The 18,685-nt window shown below is 35.9% G+C and overlaps 1 protein-coding gene across 3 annotated transcripts in view; it reads left to right on the forward strand.

The window, feature by feature from the left end:
* Positions 1 to 18,685, forward strand: part of LOC136254562 (adhesion G protein-coupled receptor L3-like) — a 46,352-nt gene that overhangs the window by 15,864 nt on the left and 11,803 nt on the right. For all 3 annotated transcript variants that reach the window (XM_066047300.1, XM_066047301.1, XM_066047302.1), the window contains 9 exons: positions 3,431 to 3,707; positions 4,334 to 4,403; positions 5,149 to 5,229; positions 5,543 to 5,666; positions 9,437 to 9,574; positions 10,824 to 10,884; positions 10,941 to 11,046; positions 11,725 to 11,777; positions 13,209 to 13,344. In XM_066047300.1, the coding sequence (XP_065903372.1) occupies positions 3,431 to 3,707; positions 4,334 to 4,403; positions 5,149 to 5,229; positions 5,543 to 5,666; positions 9,437 to 9,574; positions 10,824 to 10,884; positions 10,941 to 11,046; positions 11,725 to 11,777; positions 13,209 to 13,344 (1,046 nt within the window). The remainder of the gene's footprint in view (positions 1 to 3,430; positions 3,708 to 4,333; positions 4,404 to 5,148; positions 5,230 to 5,542; positions 5,667 to 9,436; positions 9,575 to 10,823; positions 10,885 to 10,940; positions 11,047 to 11,724; positions 11,778 to 13,208; positions 13,345 to 18,685) is intronic.

Here is an 18,685-nt window from a genome sequence, read left to right on the forward strand (position 1 = left end):
TATCTCTGTGCTGCCTTTGCCAAACAAGATGAATTTTGCTGTGGACATGCCCGCCAACGTCAGTACTCCACACACCAAATTTGAGCGAAATCGCTTCAAGAGTTCCCGAGATATATGACTTCAAAAATTGGCTTAGATTCTTAGTTTTTTTCTTTTTCTTCATCTGTTCGCACACATATAAAAGCTACCATAAAACGTGAACGCCATATCCAATTGGCTTGGAATTTGGCACACAGAAGGGAGTATAAAGGCGCATCTTAGTGCCAAGTTTGGCTGGAATGCGATAAACTGGCAAAGAATTATTAGCGATTATTCACAAAAAATAACATCAATATGTTGTCACTCTTACAGGATAAACCGCTTATGGGAAGAAGCTGAAAATTGGTGCGTGAATAGGTTACCTATTGAACCTCAAACCTTTTGTGGTTTGAAAGAAATTGGGCTAAAAACCACGAAGATACAACGAAAAGACCAACAGTGTGTAACAATTATACAATTGAGATTAGCTAATAAAAAACTACTACTTACTACACCTACCAGAAAAGCCGCTTGGAATAATGCTTTGAAATTTGCTGTACAGATGGAGTAATCATCTTAGAAAGGCTCTTCAATGGTGTAGAAGAATCATACTTAAAGCCACAGAGTTATAACATGAAATCCAACTTGGTTTAGCAAGTGTGAGATCGAGATACTCTAATAGAGCATCATTCTATTAGAGCAGTCACCCTGAAGAGAGATCAGCTAGAAACAAGTAACCCGTATAGAGATCAGCTACAAACAAATAACCCTGTAGAAATATGTGCTGGAAACAAATCACCATGTAGACAGTTCAGCTAGAAACAAGTCACCCTGAAAGGAGTTCAACTACAAGCAATGTGATGAGAGTTTCAGCTACAGTTCAGTTATGAAAGAAGTCACCTTATTACCTATGTGATAATCATTCAGTGTCAGACAAAAAGGCACGCACACAATTGCTTCTTTTGTTCCACAATTCTTGTAGTGAAGAAAAGAAAAACAAGTTAAAATGAAGCACCAAAGCCAGTTTATGGCTGGCTTTGTGGCTTGCAAAACAAAAAGAAGTGATATCTAGATCAAAACAGCCAAACTGTAAAAAAAGAATGCAGCCCCAAAAAAGGCCAGGTTGAAAAAAGATGTGAAATCAAAGGTGGCGGCCAAGAAATGGCTGTGATGGTAGGTTAATGGCAAAAAATTTTAAAACGACAATTCAGGTGAATTTGGTGCTGAAATCCTAGTGAAACTTGGAGGAGGAGAAGGCAACGCAAATTCACCTGAATTGTCGTTATTAAAATTTTTGCCATTAGCCTACCATCACAGCCATTTCTTGGCTGCCGTCTTTGATTTCACATCTTTTTTCATCCTGGCCGTTTTGGGGGCTGCGCTCTTTTTTTACAGCTTGGCTGTTTTGGTTTAGTAAAATTTACAAAATAAAACTAAAATCAGATAATCAAGTGATTCATTGAACATACCAAACAATTCATTGAATATACCAAATAATTCATTGAATATACCAAATAATTCATTGAATATACCGAATAGTTTATTGAACATACAAATAGTCCAATAAGCATACCAAAATAATTCAATGAATATACTAAATTATTCATTGAATATACCAAATAATTCATTGAATAAATTGTGAAATCAAAGGTGATAGCCAAGAAATGGCTGCAATCATGATAATGCCAATCAGTTTCAATAATTGCTGTCTGCATTGTTAAAATTGATAACATTAGCATCACTGCAGCCCTTTCTTGGCCACCACCTTTAATTTCACAACTTTTTTCACCCAGGGTTTTGAGGGAAGCACTCTTTTTTATAGCTTGGTTGTTTTTGCATGGATAATAATTATTAATATATACTTGCTACGGTTTCATAAAAAGGATTGGTTGCTTTCCATGCTAAAGGACAAACCACTAAAGGGACCGAGTTGAAATCAGCATGTGGATAATCTGCCCATCACAGCTTAGGCCTTTTGTGGTTGCAAGCTAACACCTACAGAATTATTATGTAAAAGTCAAGTATGTGTAAAAATGTACAATCAAGACACTTTAATAGAGCAATCACTTTAATAGTATGTTCATAAACAAAATCACAGAGAGCATATGTAAATAGCATAAGTAAAATCCATTAAATTTTATTAATGTGAACATTGTGCATAACTGTTTTCTTGATATGACAACTCTGCTATTCCCATGGAAAGGAAAATTCTACAGGTAAAAACAAGCGCAAAGCTGGCTTTTAAGCTTGCACTTAGAATATCTATGCCAAAACAGCTAATGCAAGCTGTGAATATAGAGCAAACACTAAACAAGCCAGGGTGAAATGGCTATGAAACCAAAAGTGGTGCCAAAAAAATTGCTACAATAAATAAATGTTAATTCCAATTATGTTTAATGATAAGTGTGATTAATCAAAATGGAAAGTATTAATGTTATTGCAGCCATTTCTTGGCCCCATCCTTGATTTATCACAGCATTTTACCCTGGCTTTTTTGGGGAAGGGGCACACCTTTCTCACAGCTTGGCTGTTTTGGTATAGATTTATTAAGTTTCCTGCATGTTGTGCATAAGTTTAATTTTAACCCACTGGCAAGCTTAAGTATAAACTAACAATCTCTAAATGTGACTGGATTTTGGAAAAACGATCCAAATCGCACATTAGAAGTTTCGAGATAGACGGTTTTAAAGAATTGAAGCCAGCATAACTCTCCAAGGATAGCAAGCACGCGTATGAAATTTACACAAAGATGCATCAATCTGTTACCTTTCAAGCCACTTCCAGTACTTGTAGCTGCTTGCACAGTTTCCCGCCAAATAAGATAGAAAATCTGAGCAGTTGGACGAGCGAAGTAGTATCACGAGTGCTCACAATGGGGTGGAGGCTGGGGGGTGGCGGGGAGGGCAAAAGATAGACCTCAAAATGGAGGCAGACTACGATTGGAGTCCAGACACGAGATTACAGGGCTGTGCTGGCTCCTTAGTGGCTGATATGTAGCAAAATCTACAGAGAACGCGTCTGGCCAACATTATAAGGCTGTCCACCAGTAAACCACTGATTCTTGCCAAGCCAGGTCCTTCACAAGGCCTGAAACTGTCATTTGAGCACCAGAAAAGACGTCTGTTAAAACCATCCTCGTGTAATTTGAGTAGTGCTGAGGGTCAAAACCTGTAGTACGATAGTGTAGCTATCCACTGGTGGTGTTAGTTTGATTTTGCCTGATGTGCGATTTGGTTCGGTTCTGTAAAATCTGGTCACAAATAGTTAGCTTGTCAAACGAGCTGCATTTGGCTTGGCTTTAGCAATTGGGGTTGTAGTAAGTTGTTGATGTTAATTTTATATTTTCTTGTTACATATGTGGTTACTGTTGTCTAGTAAACATGTGATAATAATAATTATGGTGTTTCTGTAGAGTTTATATACAGGCAGTATTATGGAAATGGTATATGGGGATCTCCAGTGTCAGAGTGTCAGACAATGGAGATAAAAGCTCTTTTGATGAAAGCTAGAGGACTTGGTCATATTGTTCAAAAGATAAATGTCAACAGAGGCAGAGATATAGCCAATTTTTTTAGATATAGATTTGTGCAAGATATTGTCAATCAGTTACTAGAGGTTGTCAATGCCTCACATACAATTTTACCTATGGATTTGCAGTGTATAGCCACAATTTTGCGTAATATTCGCATGTAAGTGAATTATGTACTTCTGTAATATTTGCTGTACATAATCTATTAGCTACAGTGTTGTCCAAATTTCATAAACATAATGATACTGTACTACTGTACACTATGCAGCTATGTATGTAAAATGCACTGCTTCCACCGGCAATTTAATTATACTCAAACGAAACTATGTAAGTGACTAATTAAGTTTTAAATCATTATGAAATTATACATGATAGCCAAGAATGGCTCCAATAATGTTAAATTGTTAAAAAGTTATGGCTATGCTGTTGTTATTAATATTGTATCCATTTCCTGGCCACCACCATTGACTTTACAACTTCTTTATTTCTACATTTTTAAGGGTAAACTCTTTTCACAAGATGTTTGGTATAGACATTTGTATTTGCAAACCGCAACTTCTAAAACTTTTCCTTCTACAGAAATCACAGAATGTGTGGAGAAATATATATTAATTTTAGTCTAAGTATTTTATTAAGACATACAGTAGTGTATCATGCAGCTAAGAAGAGTCAGTGTGGCTACACATAAGAAAACAAAAGAGATTTTCACACATGCACAGTTCTATCCAGTTAAATCATTTGTGTTGTAGCTGCCTGTCTGTTATTAAGTATTTCCTTAATGCACAGGGAGACCAGACAAATTATTAACAGTACTAATATTGATGACAGATCACAAGTAGCAAGGACCATTATTGAGGTACTGTATGTATACTGTTTGTAGCTTGTGATTAAAAATTTACTACAAACAAGTTGACCTTGTGCTAGTCCTATATTCCTTATGTTCAGCTAATACTAGTAGCTGAGTAAGAAATTAACCATCTTTGTTATTTAGATTAGCGTGTAACCTAAAATATATGTAAAGGTGGAAATGAGCTGGATGCATCTTATCAGCTGTTTTATGCACGTATAAAATTTTTGGATCCTTTTGTCTCCAAACCTTCAAAGTGCTCTTTTAGCTTTGTATGTATGCAAGTACAGCATGTCTCCATGTTATTTTATTTTCTTACTGTTCTGTGGTGATAGAAATAAAGTTTTACATTCAGATACCTAAAGCACTTATTGGAAAAGGCATTTATGTCTTTACACAGCAATAATTAAGATACTAGGCACATTTTCAATACAAGATTGAGATACTCTAATAGAACAGTCAGGTACTCTATTAACAGTCAGTTAATTTATATGGCGATCCATTCTTCTGTAGAAGTGAAATAAGCTTGAACTTCGATTACCATAATACTTGCTTTAAAATCCTGATTACTCATGCAACTCTGTTATGCTATATGCAGTCTCAATTTTATGTATGTGGGTAGTATTCAGTGCTACAGTTGTGTGCATTTTAAGATGTCTCCCTACTAATACAAGTAATTATATTACCACAATGTGTATGCAGTATTCAATTAACACATTTTGTGTCTCAAGTGTGATTGTTAAATTATTAATAGCCTATTATAATGGTGTTGGACCATGTGCTGGATGAAAGAAATGATGAGTCATTTGAATTAGTGAGAAAAATGATACAAAAGGTTTGTGTGAATTGTGTAACTAGAATTATTGTAGCTCCATTTTCTAAAAACAACTAAATTGATATAAGATAAGCAAATTTAATAGGATAATATAATAAATGTAATAAGCACTTAAGCTTATCATGTTATTTGTTGTGGTAAAAGATGATAAATCTAGCTGTTGCCATATTGCTGATAGTAGTAAAATAAATACATATAGCATACTTATATTAGTGTTACTGATTCACTTACAAAACTAACTTTGAAGAAATGCTGATTTGTTAATACGGTAATTGTATATTTTAATCTCTGCTTTTAATTTTGTACTTGACAGGGCATACTAACAATTGGTGAACGTTTTCAAGCAATTACAGAGCGAATTGGTATATTGCTAAGTAGGACTCAACGAACTACTGCTGATTACACTGTAATGAATAACATGAGTTACAAAAACATTGGTGAGTATAAATACACGTGCTTATGTATGTGTATATGTAGTATGGTGCGTGGGCAGATCAAAGGCTGCTGCCAGTGTTACAAATCAGTTGTAAACCGGTTTACAAATAATTGTAGCATGGTTAAGTACTTTCTTTTGGCCACACAGTGTGAACACTAATTAGTTCAAAGACTTCAAATGAAACCAAACACCAGACCAACACAGGAAGTCACAATGCAAGGCTAATAATGTGCAAGGAGGTAGAATGAACGAACGAACCCACAACACTGCACTCCTTGAATGAATGGGAAGCAATACAACTGCTGGGCTGAGCCCAGTAATCTACCACACGCTCATTCGCCAATAAATTAAGCTAACCAAGACTATTATAGCGCTGCACCACTCAACAATGAATATCAGACACTTCAGTTACACCCATCTAAATGATTCGGAAGCTGTACAATGGCTGGAGTGATTGGCATTAATGATGATGATGGCACCTCACGCTCGCGCTACCAATGAATAAACTAGTTAACAATGAATTAACTAACCATTAAGACAGTAGTTAATGAGTAAAATCATTCCTTATACACAGCGCTCAGTGGTAGCCAATATTAGCCTTGAGTTCATGCTCATTCCGTGTTACAAATGGGCGCCTTTTATCTGCGCATGCCCCATATTACAAATCAGTTAGAACACACCCATTCGGTTTGTATCTGATTTGTAAACACTCCACCCTCAGGCCTGCAGCCCTCGGGTGTCGTGTTTACAAATCAGCTGCAGCCCTCGGGTGTCGTGTTTACAAATCAGATACAAACCTCATGGGTGTGTTACAACTATTACTTGTATATCTAAACAGCTGAGCTATAAAGAAAATGTGTTCTCCAAAAAATTGCTGGTGTATAAAACTTTGTTAAATGTGGCAGCCAAGATATGGCTACACTGATGCTTATTTCAATGAATTTGTGACAACTGTATACATTACTAATTTTATTTATTTGCATTTACATCACTATTAGGCTGACCACTACCTTTGATATTAATTTTATGCTAACAATTCTTTGAGCATTATGCCCTTTTTCACAGCTCAGCTGTTTTTTAAATGTAGTTTTGTATTAGTATGCCCTAAAAATGGCCATGGCACTTGGATTTTGGAATTACAACTGTCGCAATAGTTTTTTTACCTTTCTATTACAACATTTGCATTTTGCACTTACATTAAATTGTATTATATTCTTGATATTGCACTCTATATTAAAGTTCTAGACTAAAACTTTCGTGATTTGTACTAGTAATAGCATGGGTAGCAGTGAAATTTGGGATAAATACCATGAGTGTTGTATTGGAAATGGAGTAAATTTCACTGAGTGAAATTTACCATTTCCAATACAACAAGAGTGGTATTTATCCCACATTTCACTGCTATACCCATGCTATTCCCAGTTAATACCATACTCACGCATGCTGTGCATTAGCGTTGCTATGTACGCAATTTGTCACTATGTACTAAACATGCGTAAACACTAATTGGCACTACATTGTTAACATAAATTCTAGCCAATGAAATAGCAATTACAACTTTTTCACTGCTACTAGTGAAATATGGGATAAATTTCACTGCTACTATTGAGACTTTTATATTGGCAGTGAAACAGGTATGGTATTATAACTAGAACTGTCAGGTTCTCATCCAAGCCTCTGGTTCTCATCCACATAAACTTTTACTCTATTTTGTTCTAAGTAACTGTTGTATTATGGTATCTTGACCACCCGTTACCGGTTAAATTGAGAAGCAGTCATGAAAAAAATTACAGCAATTTCTTATCCTGAACACAAATACAAGTATCAAGCCACCACTGGGTCTGAGATTTTTCTGCATTCTTCAATGTTTCAGTCACATGTTTCTGACTCCCTGTATTCACAGGCTTTCACAGGTCCCTAGTGGAATAGCGTTTAACAAAATAATAAGTAATATAATCTCTGCAACAAGCCTTGAAACTTGGATCTTGACTTGTTTACAGCTGTAACATGAATAGTATGCTTTTAATTGAGCACAAAAAAGAAAGAAATTTAACATCAGTTATAAGCACAGAGCTTAATATTGGCTTAACAAGCTTCAAGATGTTTTTTACTCACTGTCATTGTAGAATTCCAAGTAGCTAACTGATAAATTGACGTTTTAAGGTCAGTCCATTTGCAAGTCTGTTTCTAGTCTGTTCTGGGTTTTAGTCACATCCATGTATGGAGTGTAGGTGCCATTGAGGAGTCCATCACTCAGTGAAATATTGTCAATTGAAATAGTGAAATTTGAAATATGGAATATGCCAAATGCCGGATACTTTTCACATAGCTTAGTATATCGCGGCATTCAACAAAAACATAAGTGTGGCTTCTTGAGTAAAATTTAAAGCACCACTGAAATTTGGTATGGGATTTGCTGAAATTCGGACTGAAATATGAAATATGATGGCCAAATTTCAAATACTGTCAACAATGTTTCAAGTGAGTGACCCCCGGGTACAATGGAGAGGTGTAAAAATTGCCCTTTCGTTCTTGTCATTATAAACACAGTGTGACATGCTGGCTTTCTTGGCTGCACAGCACTCTACCATGTGTCTTGATTATCAAGTTCCAGAATTATAGGCATTGTAGGCTCCATTTAACTTGGATTTTTTAAATTGTATTATTGTATTGTATTAATGCTTTACAGTGACCATTTTATTTTGCAGTTTAGTGCTAAAAGTGGGAACAGAATCAATAGGGGTACTTGCAAAGTAGAAAAATCATTTTTAGCAGATTGTGCACTGTTTCCAACTGTCACATAATAACTAGAATAGTGCTAGAGTTTAGTTTACTTCTAATTATAGGCATGCTAGAAATCACTCACTTGAAGTTTCTATTTAATGCCCACGTGTGGCATATTTTGTTCTTAACAATCCATCAAATTCTGTTTAATCCTGATGTTGAATTACTTTCTTATCGTACTAAAAGGTATTATTTTCATGTTATGCTGTAATTGTGACCAAGCCTTTAGTAACTCGTTTTCTGAAGCAACCCAGCATTGGCAATGATTTATGAGAATTATAGCTGCAGTGTACATTACAGTAAGACCTCAAACACCTGTGTACCATTTCAATCATAAAAATGTTCAGATAACTGAATTTGTTCAGATAAATGAAGCCCATTTTTTTATACAGGTTCTTTTCAATTACTCTAATAGAACAAACACTTACTCTAATAGAATGTTCACCTAATGGCGAAATACTCTAATAGAGCAGTCACTTAACTGTTCGGATAATCAAGAGTTTGGATAATCGAGATTCAGATAACCAAGGTCCTACTCTACTGTTACAGTAGTGGCTGTGAATTGTATGTTTACAACGCTTACAAAAAGAGTTTAGCAGCTTAACTGATCATTTTTCAATGTAGGTACCTATAAACTGCATTCTTGCAGTGGGTATTAAATAGAAACTTAGAGCGAGCAATTTCTAGCATGCTTATAGCTAACTCTAGCACAATTCTAGCTACTGTGTGACTGTTGTAAATAGTGAAAAATCTGCTAAAACGATTTTATGCCTCAATTGATTCCATATTCCACAACACTAATATATTGGGAAGTTGCCACATCAGTGTAAACATTTATTAGCTGCTTTAGAACTAAGACTTATGAGGAAAGACTTAGATACTTAGAACTTGGGAAAACATTTGGATTGTGGTTTGTATGTGCATGTAAAAGTACATTTTTATTACCTACATACTGTAAGTGTACATACGGTACAATTAATTTTGTAGCTGTTTTAGCACAAATTCCAACTGAGCAAGATTTGATGGGATTGGGATCTATAGAATTTTCAGGATTCTTAAATCGTACAATGAGAGCTTCAATGAGAATTCCAAAACAAGCCATTCGAAACCATACAGGGAGGACAGGTACTGAATATATTGCTGTATTGGATGTACTGTAATACTACTGTATGTGTTGCTTCTTGGAAAAAGAAATCATTGATCACTATAAGGGCTCCCATCCAAAAGGAATATTTGAATAATTATAGATATTTTGAAGTTCAAAAATGTTGTAATGTATTACCTCTAGTTTCCATGTGACCTCACTTTACAATTTGCTGGTAGGGTAAATAGTTAGTGCTGGTACCAGCTTCAAAGGTATAATTAAGTAGGGAAATCAATATGAGCAGTCTAGCATGTATCAAAGGCCTAACCAGCCTCTAAATAGAAGTTTGAACACAATAATCAGGGGGGATCCAGGAGCTGGCAAGGGGAAGGGCACAAACAACCTAAGTTGTAAGTGGTTGGGGAGAGTAGATTCTCTTTGTCAGTTGCAGCATTTTTGAGACTGCATATAATCACCTTTTAGTAGTGTCACGCTGTTGATTTTGCCAGTTTGGCCTTTACAGATGGTTGTGAAGTTTTAAAGATGTTTAACAGGTTGCTTAATGTTTTCGATAGAATTGAGACGATAGCTATTTTTAGAGGCACTTAGTACACTCAAAGGTGCTGGGTGACAATTTCACTGCTAGTTTGACTGATTCACTTTGGTTTTAGGTGAATTTGTAATAATGGAATGTATTTTCATGGGTTATAAATTGATCTTGGCCTGACATAAAGTTTAGTATTAATCAAAAGAAGTAGATAGCTAGCTACTATAGCTGACTCTACAACGTTCCGCAAGGAGGTGGAGGGGGGGGGCATTTACCCCAAATGCCCCATCCTGGACCCGCCCTTGATAATTGTATTACATGATTTGTTTCATAGTATGGTATAATTTGGCACCAGTATATAGATATATGTGTATCTGTGTGATAAACATAATAGGTGTACATTATCTTGTAGTCATATTTTTAACTGTGTTTACATCCCAAGTGGGATGGTATAAGCATAATGGACGTAACTGTAATGCTTGCTTAATTAATGAAATTTATCAAAGCAAAAATTGTCACTACAGAATGTACAAAATTATACATGGTGCTACATTTCAATATATCAATGTGGCTATACATAGCACTGTAGCACTAATACATACTGACGTACGTTTATGTGTGTTGTAGATATTGAAAGTGTTCCTGCAGAAATAATTTGTATATAGCCACTTCACCAGGTCCTACTGCTGTTATTTCAATGAAGTGATATCTTCCATGCTCATTATGAATTATCTTACATGTAGGTAGAAGGCGTCCAGTCATTAACATTATTAATAGGAATGTACACTTGCCTACACAGGAGGGGTAAGTTGTTGTAACTAATAATGATTGAGCTATTGTATGGGTGGGCTCCATTAAAGGGAAAGAATTGCAAGTTTTGTGCTATCTGGTAAAATATCAACTGATTTTGATGTTCAGACATCCCTTGGTGATAGTCAAGCTGCAATGAGTTTTAGTATTGAAAATGTATGTAGTATGTGTGTGCGTGTGTGTGTGCACATGTGTGTATGTGTGTGTGTTTTGCTACTACATGTAGTGTGGATGTTGTGACTGTAATGAATAAGGAGCAGAGGAGACACCTTTTTTAGGTGGATCTGGGGTATAGCTAGGCTTATTCAGAGGATGACATGCCTTCGCACACTAGCATACAAAGCATGGTGATCTAGTGGGTCTGGAGGTATGCTGCTAGGGAAATTATTCCTGCTGGAAGTGAATCTGAGAGTGATTATATAATATCAGCTTGACTGTTGTATTAGGGTCACAATCTTAGGAACTTATAGTATTCAATTGACCTAATAGGGGTCTGGGGTATGCAGCTCTCCAGGATGTTATTGAGAATCAGACTATCAAACTTGATTGAGAGTGATTTTAGAAGCCACCATTGATATTAAATGTTGTATTAGGGTGACTGCTCTATTAGGGTATATCAATCTTAATGCGTTTATAGTAGAATCCAGTTGATTCACTGGAATTGCAGGTACCTAAGCATTTGTGTAGTTAGTTATTATGGTGTAATACAATCAGTCTAATTGTTCATTGGTAACTAGAGATAGTTTTGGGGGAGCTAAGCCCTCCTTTACCGCCCGTGTTATAGTATGATATCATACATACATTCTATACTTTATAATGTTTGTTCATTTGCAGGTGACGAATATTTTGTCATCCAATCCTCGATGTTTTTTCTTCAGGTTTACAAGGTATGCTGTGTTTGAGTTTACATATGTTTATTGCAAAAGGCTGGATTAGAAATCTGTTCCAAAAAGAGTTCTTTAATGATGCCACTTTATCATCTTTATAACTGAAGTAGTCAGATGTTTCTTTCAGTGGGTAGTGTTTGATATCAGGAATAGTTGGCTGCTATATTAGTTGACTGTTCTATGAAAAATATCTGAGTTTTTTATTGCTATTTTTTGTCCTGACCTATTCCAATATCCCTATACTGTACTGTTCAGTCGCACTCAATATATTATACAAAAAGGTTTCCCAAACAGGGTTGTGCAAAACTTGTTTATTTTACTTTTGACTTAATCAAAAGCCTTGATGGTATGTATCATCTTCTTAGCATTTAAGTTCCATAATCCACAGAATGAAAGAGTTTGATTTGTGCAATATACAGTGTATATATGAAAACTATCAATTGAATGATGCCAGATACATTAAACACATGAGTGCAGTAGTATCACTATACTACGATGGGATCGGGTACAAGTTATTTGTTTTTCTAGTATACTAGCACTAGAACTAAAAGTAGTTTTAGTACAGCCTTTTCTTCTTAGTTCTAGGAACTAGAACTAAACTATAATTCTATTATAATCTAGTTGAAAAACTGGAACTATATTAGAAAAGTGTTGTTTTTAAGTTTTTGAACAAGAACTAAACTAAAATTTATAGCGTTATAGTACCAATACTAGAACTAAACTAAAACTTTTAGTACTACAGCAACTGTTGTTTGAGATTTAGCAGGAACCTAATTGGTGAACTGACTATCTCTCACATTAAAGCCTGACTTTGAACATATAAGGTTATATAACCTTTGTAAGAGCAAAGGAAACTTTTATTTAGAGTGGCTTGTGACATTTTTTAAACTACCACTGCTCTGGTGGAAAGAATGGAACCTTCTGGGGAAACAAAACTGTGTGACAGACAAAACTTAGAAAGAGAGATCTTATGTAGAAACAAGAAGTATATTGTTAGGATACATTTTAAATCTTTGATTATATTCTACTTCTTGAAGTGGTATAGGATGATAATTCTAATACACTTAGTGATCTGAAAACAATGAATATGTATAACAAAGTATAGCATCAGTACTGTACTATAGCTAAGACTTACTAAATTGCAGGTACTATAATACAAACTAAAATTGTTTCAGCCATGGATACTAGAACTGATACAAACTATTATTGTTTCTAACAATGAATACTAAAACTATTAAAAAATATTTCTGGCAACTGAACTAGAACTAGAACTGTACTAGAACTTTATACCTATACTAGAAAACTAATACCTGTTTTAATGCTTATTATGTTGCAGTAAAATTATTCTTGTTTGTCTTACACCTGTAGCCTGTATGGTAGTACATATACAGTATTTTAAATGCATTCTTAATATGATCAATAATCTTGTAGAGATAATGTTACTAGTGGTAGATTTTCATCTGATGGCATTACGTCAAGTAACTTTACCAACAAAACATTTGTTGAGTGTTCCACTACCCACTTGACAAGTTTTGCTGTTCTGGTAGATGTGTCAGGAGAAGATACAGTAAGCATGGTGATATGTAAAGTTTATTTGAATGCAAATGAAATCATATATTTTTAGGGCTGCATGATCAAGATTCATGGTAGTGAGTCGTGCGGCCAGTAAAGCAGAAATGCATTCAACAGACAATAAATGATGTGACCACTACACATGAGGATTTTACAGGAACGAACATTGTCAAATTTGGCTTGCCTGTAACTCACCCGTCATTTACGCTATCTCTCTGAAACTCTAAAGCTAAACTCATCATGTCACTAGTAACTACAGTACCACACAAGCGTTGAAGCAAATCCACATTGACTGTTTTGAGATCACGATTGCCAACATAAAAGGGCAGATTTTTTGTTTTTTTCAGATTCCAGTTAGATGCAACCGCAGGTGTTGTTCCTTTGTGCATTCCAAACATGATTTCCCTGTTATCGCTTCCATATTCTCTCAATCGCTTCAAGATTTACATCATCAATTTCGCTATACATCATTATCCTACAGTCGTGATTTCAGCACCAAACTAAGTTTCAGTTGTCCTCAGTTTTCTAAGGGCATGGCGAAAGAGTCTAAAGAATGATGCATAGCACAACTGCGGTCACCAATTATTGGGCTGTTGATAGTAAATGTAGTTAATTAATGCATGTAGCCATAAAGTAGTGTGCAAAAAACTATGCCATTGTTTGACATGGCTAGTTTGAAATTTGAATTTAGCTAGTCGCCCCCACCTAATTTGCTCTTAGTGAGCGTGGCTTATATAATTCAAAGAATGACACAGAGCACAACTGCAGTTACCAGTTGTTGAAACAAGCTGTGAATATGTGTATTTAATTAGTGAATGTAGCTAGCCCAAAAGAAAAACCACTAATTAATTAGAATTGTCACCATGTATTTTATAGCATCCCTACACAAAATTATTATGGGTTCACACATGTGTGGTAGTTACAACATACAGAGGACACATAAATACCCAACAGTTTTCACAACAATAAAGTAAGAATTTTACAATATCAAGACACATGGTAGTGTGTCGTGCGGCCAAGAAAGTCGGTGACCACACTGTGAGTATATTAACAGGAAGGAGCTTTTTCATGTGTGCATAGCTCCATGGCCCCTTCTCCAAAGCACACGATTTTTGCATTATAGCTGTCCCCTAGGTAGGGTACACCACACAGCAAATGTGATTAAATTTGCAACAGGCATTTGCGAGATATGGACATTCAATTTTTGTTTTAATTTGCAAAAGGGCTGTTGACATTTAGCTGGTCATTGCTATTTACAAAAAAAAACTTAGAAAAAATTGTGACACAAAAAGGTTTAAGAAATGAAAAAAAGGCATGATGTGACCTAGGCTCAAACCCACACATCCAGGTTTAGAATACCCACGCTCTACCACTGTACCACTGGTACTTGCTGGCTGCTCCTCTTGTTTTTGTACTATTTAGATGTTACAAATATAAAATACTATATAGTCTAATGCATACCAGTGAAGAAGAAACCAAAGCTGAACCCGACTCTAACCCTAACACTAACCTGACTTTGCCTGTTAAACGGAATGATGACTTTCATGATGACTTTCACTGTCTGTATGAAGGTAAGTTTTTGGGTGAGCTTGAGATGAGCTAGGGTTGGCCTGGCTTTGCCAGGACGCTTGCTTTGCTCGCTCCAACCCTAGCTCACCTCGAACTCACCCAAAAACTCACCTTCATACAACTAGTGTGTTTGATACTAGAGTTATAGGTGACACTTCCCAACAAATGACTGGCTAAATAAATATTTGCACTGTGACCGGTGACCGGCTAAATATCCACTTCATTTCAAAAATTGCTATAAAATGCAAAAGTAACTCGATAGCCTCAATCTTTGGCAAAAATGAAGAGCGTGTAACGGTGGATTCACATACCAAGTTGAATATTCAAGGAGTTATGAGTACATAAAAAAGATCAAACTTCTTTCACAACTACAGGGTAAGCATAGTATAGAAATAACTTGAAAATTGGTGTGTAGATAGGCTGATCATCGTAGCAGTGCCTTTTGATAGTTTGAATAGCAATAGACTTACAGCGACAAAGTTATAAAGCAAAAACCAAGTAAGTGTAAAATTGTGGGATCGAGGTACTCTAATAGAGCAGTCACTGCGGGGTAAAAAAGGTGTGCAAAAAATGTTGGAAAAAAACTTACCAGAGTTTGAACCAGGGACCTCCATACCTAACACCTGCATCCTTAACCACTGAACCACTGCTACCTTGGCTGATCACCTCACTTCATTTCTGCTTTATAAATGAAATTTTGTAGTTCAAATCTGCTTATAATCAAACATTTGTTATTTCATAGATCTACCAATAGAAGTACTAGATTGTTCTAGAACATTCTATGTATGTTCTATTAGAAGTCTTCAAAAAAATGTGCACTCTATTAGAGTATTACAATAATATTATCAAATATTGAATAAATCATGCAATGAAATACATTTATAAATCTGTCTTCAGTAATCATCATTGTATCTACATAGAAAAGAAGAAATGTGAGTAAAAACAAACCTCAAAGTCAGCCATAGGCTGGTTTTGGGGCCTTGTAAGGTACAAAAAGAAGTGAAATCCACACAAAAACAGCCAAGCTGTGAAAAAATAGTGCAGCCTTAAAAAGCCTGGGTGAAAAAGGTTGTGAAATCAAAGGTGGTGGGCAAGATGATGTTAATGCTAAAACATTTTAATAATGGCTGTGTGCCTTGTTAAAATTTATTAGCATTAACATCATTGCAGCTATTTCTTGGCCGCCACCTTTGATTTCACAACTTTTTTCACCCAGACTTTTTAAGGCCACACCATTTTTTCACAGCTTGGCTGTTTTTGTGTGGATAATGATACAACTGCTATGGAAATAATGTCTCCATATCTCCAGTGGCCCACCACAGGTCACACACGACAGCATATTCATCCAAACACAATGGGAGTAAGTGCACTGACAACAAGTTGGTATGATTCCTTTTGTATAATCCTGATGAGTGGGTGTGGCTTTAGTATGTCTAAACAGTTAACACACATTCTTGTTATAAATATGTACTAGAGTTGCAACATTGCAACAGTATAGTATTTAAGTACAATGATACATAGTCATCCATTGCATCACTATCAAATGACACTAAGTAAAGGATACTGTTGCATCTCTAGTATGTACATTCCATCGTACAATCAAGGAAACCTGTCTTAATGGCCACCAGTATAGAAAGACAACCTCTCTTGAAAAGCCAATTCCAAAGTGAGAATTTATACACTGTTACCTACTTATTGAGTGAAGGTAGCAATAGACAAGCTCCACTGTAATTTATTCACATGATCTGATCCTTTACCTTCTGTCAGTGGATAAGATCCACTTGGCCAAGACAAAATGTGACCCAAATGTCCTGACTTGACCCACTTAAGACCCAGTGGCACAATGGAACTGAATATGTATAGAGGAGAATATAATTGAAGGGGTCAGTGGAAAAAGGGGATATTTGCCATTTTAGAGTTTCCATTTTCTAAAAATTAGAATGTGAATAAAATTGTCACTAAGTAAACATGGCAGTCTCAATATAAATTTTAGCAAATGTTACAAAAATTCAATTATGTCCCAAAATTCTGTTTACCGCCCATTAGGTAATCACCTAATCTTTTAAATGGCACTTGTCCCCTTTTGCCGCTGGCCCCTTCAATTATATTTATTTCTAATATGTGCAGACACATTACAACATGTGCATACAAGAAATGCTACATATCGTTTTAGCATTCCAAATCACCACATTATGCAAGGACCATTCAACAATACTGCATAGTACCCATCAGTAAACCTGAAGAGGAAAAGTTACACGAAAAGTAAAATGCATATAAGTACGTACATTAGCAATGGTGAACAATATTAATGGTTAACAATATACATTGAAACCTTACTCAGGTCGCTTTATGGTCAACCTTGTGGCAGATTGCTCTGTACACAAAACGACACATTCAGGTATTGTATTTAGATGGATGATAATGTAACGCATTGTGACATAAATACTCATGATGTGTTACTGCTAGGCAGTATACTATCATATATACCTGAGTAAATCAGATAAGTAGGTGCAGTAAGATAGTTACTTTTGGGCCAAAATTTCTTGGCTTAATAAGCATGTACCTGCTTTAGCAAGGCACTGATTTAACCATTGGATGTCTCACAAGAGAATGTAAAAGTTGGCCTTCTTAGAGAGGCTGTATAGGTGACCACCAAGGCAGGTCACTGTGGATGAAGCTAGGCATTAGATATTTGGAAATTTGTGTGTTGAAGGCATTCCAGGGCTTCTGGTAGTCTGAAATTTCACCACAGTTTACTCAGGCAGTGTTGTGGCCACCACTAAACCACTGGAATGCTGTGTTTTTGTCTTATCATAGGTAATATACACCCCTGGATTGGAAACTGCGCCACGCACCCTTAGACTTTGTACATGAACCAGTGTCCTTAAGCTGGTTTTGCGCCTCAACAAATTTAATCTGTGGTATTAACCGACTTTATTTGGTATTGAGAATGACTTGTGGTGTTGTTAGATAATTGTTTTGATATGTTTGACCACTTCATGTCACTTTTGGTTAGAAGTCTTACAGTGGCAGATTACATGCTTTGGGGAAAGCACATTATTGGCGCTGTAGCTAGGTAGAAAAAGAAAGTATCACAAGGTTAACTATGCTAAAAAGAATGGCCTCAGCTAAATAATACATCTTCCCATAACTTCTTTGGCAGGTTTTTGAGATGGTATTTTATGGCAAAAATGGGAAGCACACTATCTCTGTAATTCTATATAGTATCACTACACAATTTATACTACAAAGTCATCAAATAATGCTCTGTGGACTAGTCTGGTGTGAATGGCTTAGCGTACAAGGTTTGGGTGTTTTCCTTGAATGTGTCCAAACTATCACATCTTGCATTCAGTTTCGCTTCTACTGTTTGCACAATATAGAACCAATTTACCTCGAAACTCGCTATTGCATCTTGAGAAAGAACCCTTTACCAGTGGTGAGTCTTGTTTAGCCCAGAGAAACTTATTTTGTTGTTGAAGAGGGAATGAAACCAGCCTGTAACCAGTGGCACTTACTATATATACTAGTTTCCAATCCAGGGAGTATATTATCTAAGGTCTTATGCTTGAACTGAAACGGATATTCTGAAAAATATAACCTATGGATAATGACTTCATCACTTTCTTCATCAGGACCTTATATGGACCAAAAGTGAAAATTCTTACACTTTGGGCTAACACCCAACTTGGAAATATCCAATCTGTGATCATATAACCTATGTCAGGAGCAGTGCCTTTGGCACTCTAACAGATTGGTTGCCCCCT

The sequence above is a fragment of the Dysidea avara genome, chromosome 4, assembly GCF_963678975.1.
Source record: "Dysidea avara chromosome 4, odDysAvar1.4, whole genome shotgun sequence".
NCBI lineage: Eukaryota > Metazoa > Porifera > Demospongiae > Dictyoceratida > Dysideidae > Dysidea > Dysidea avara.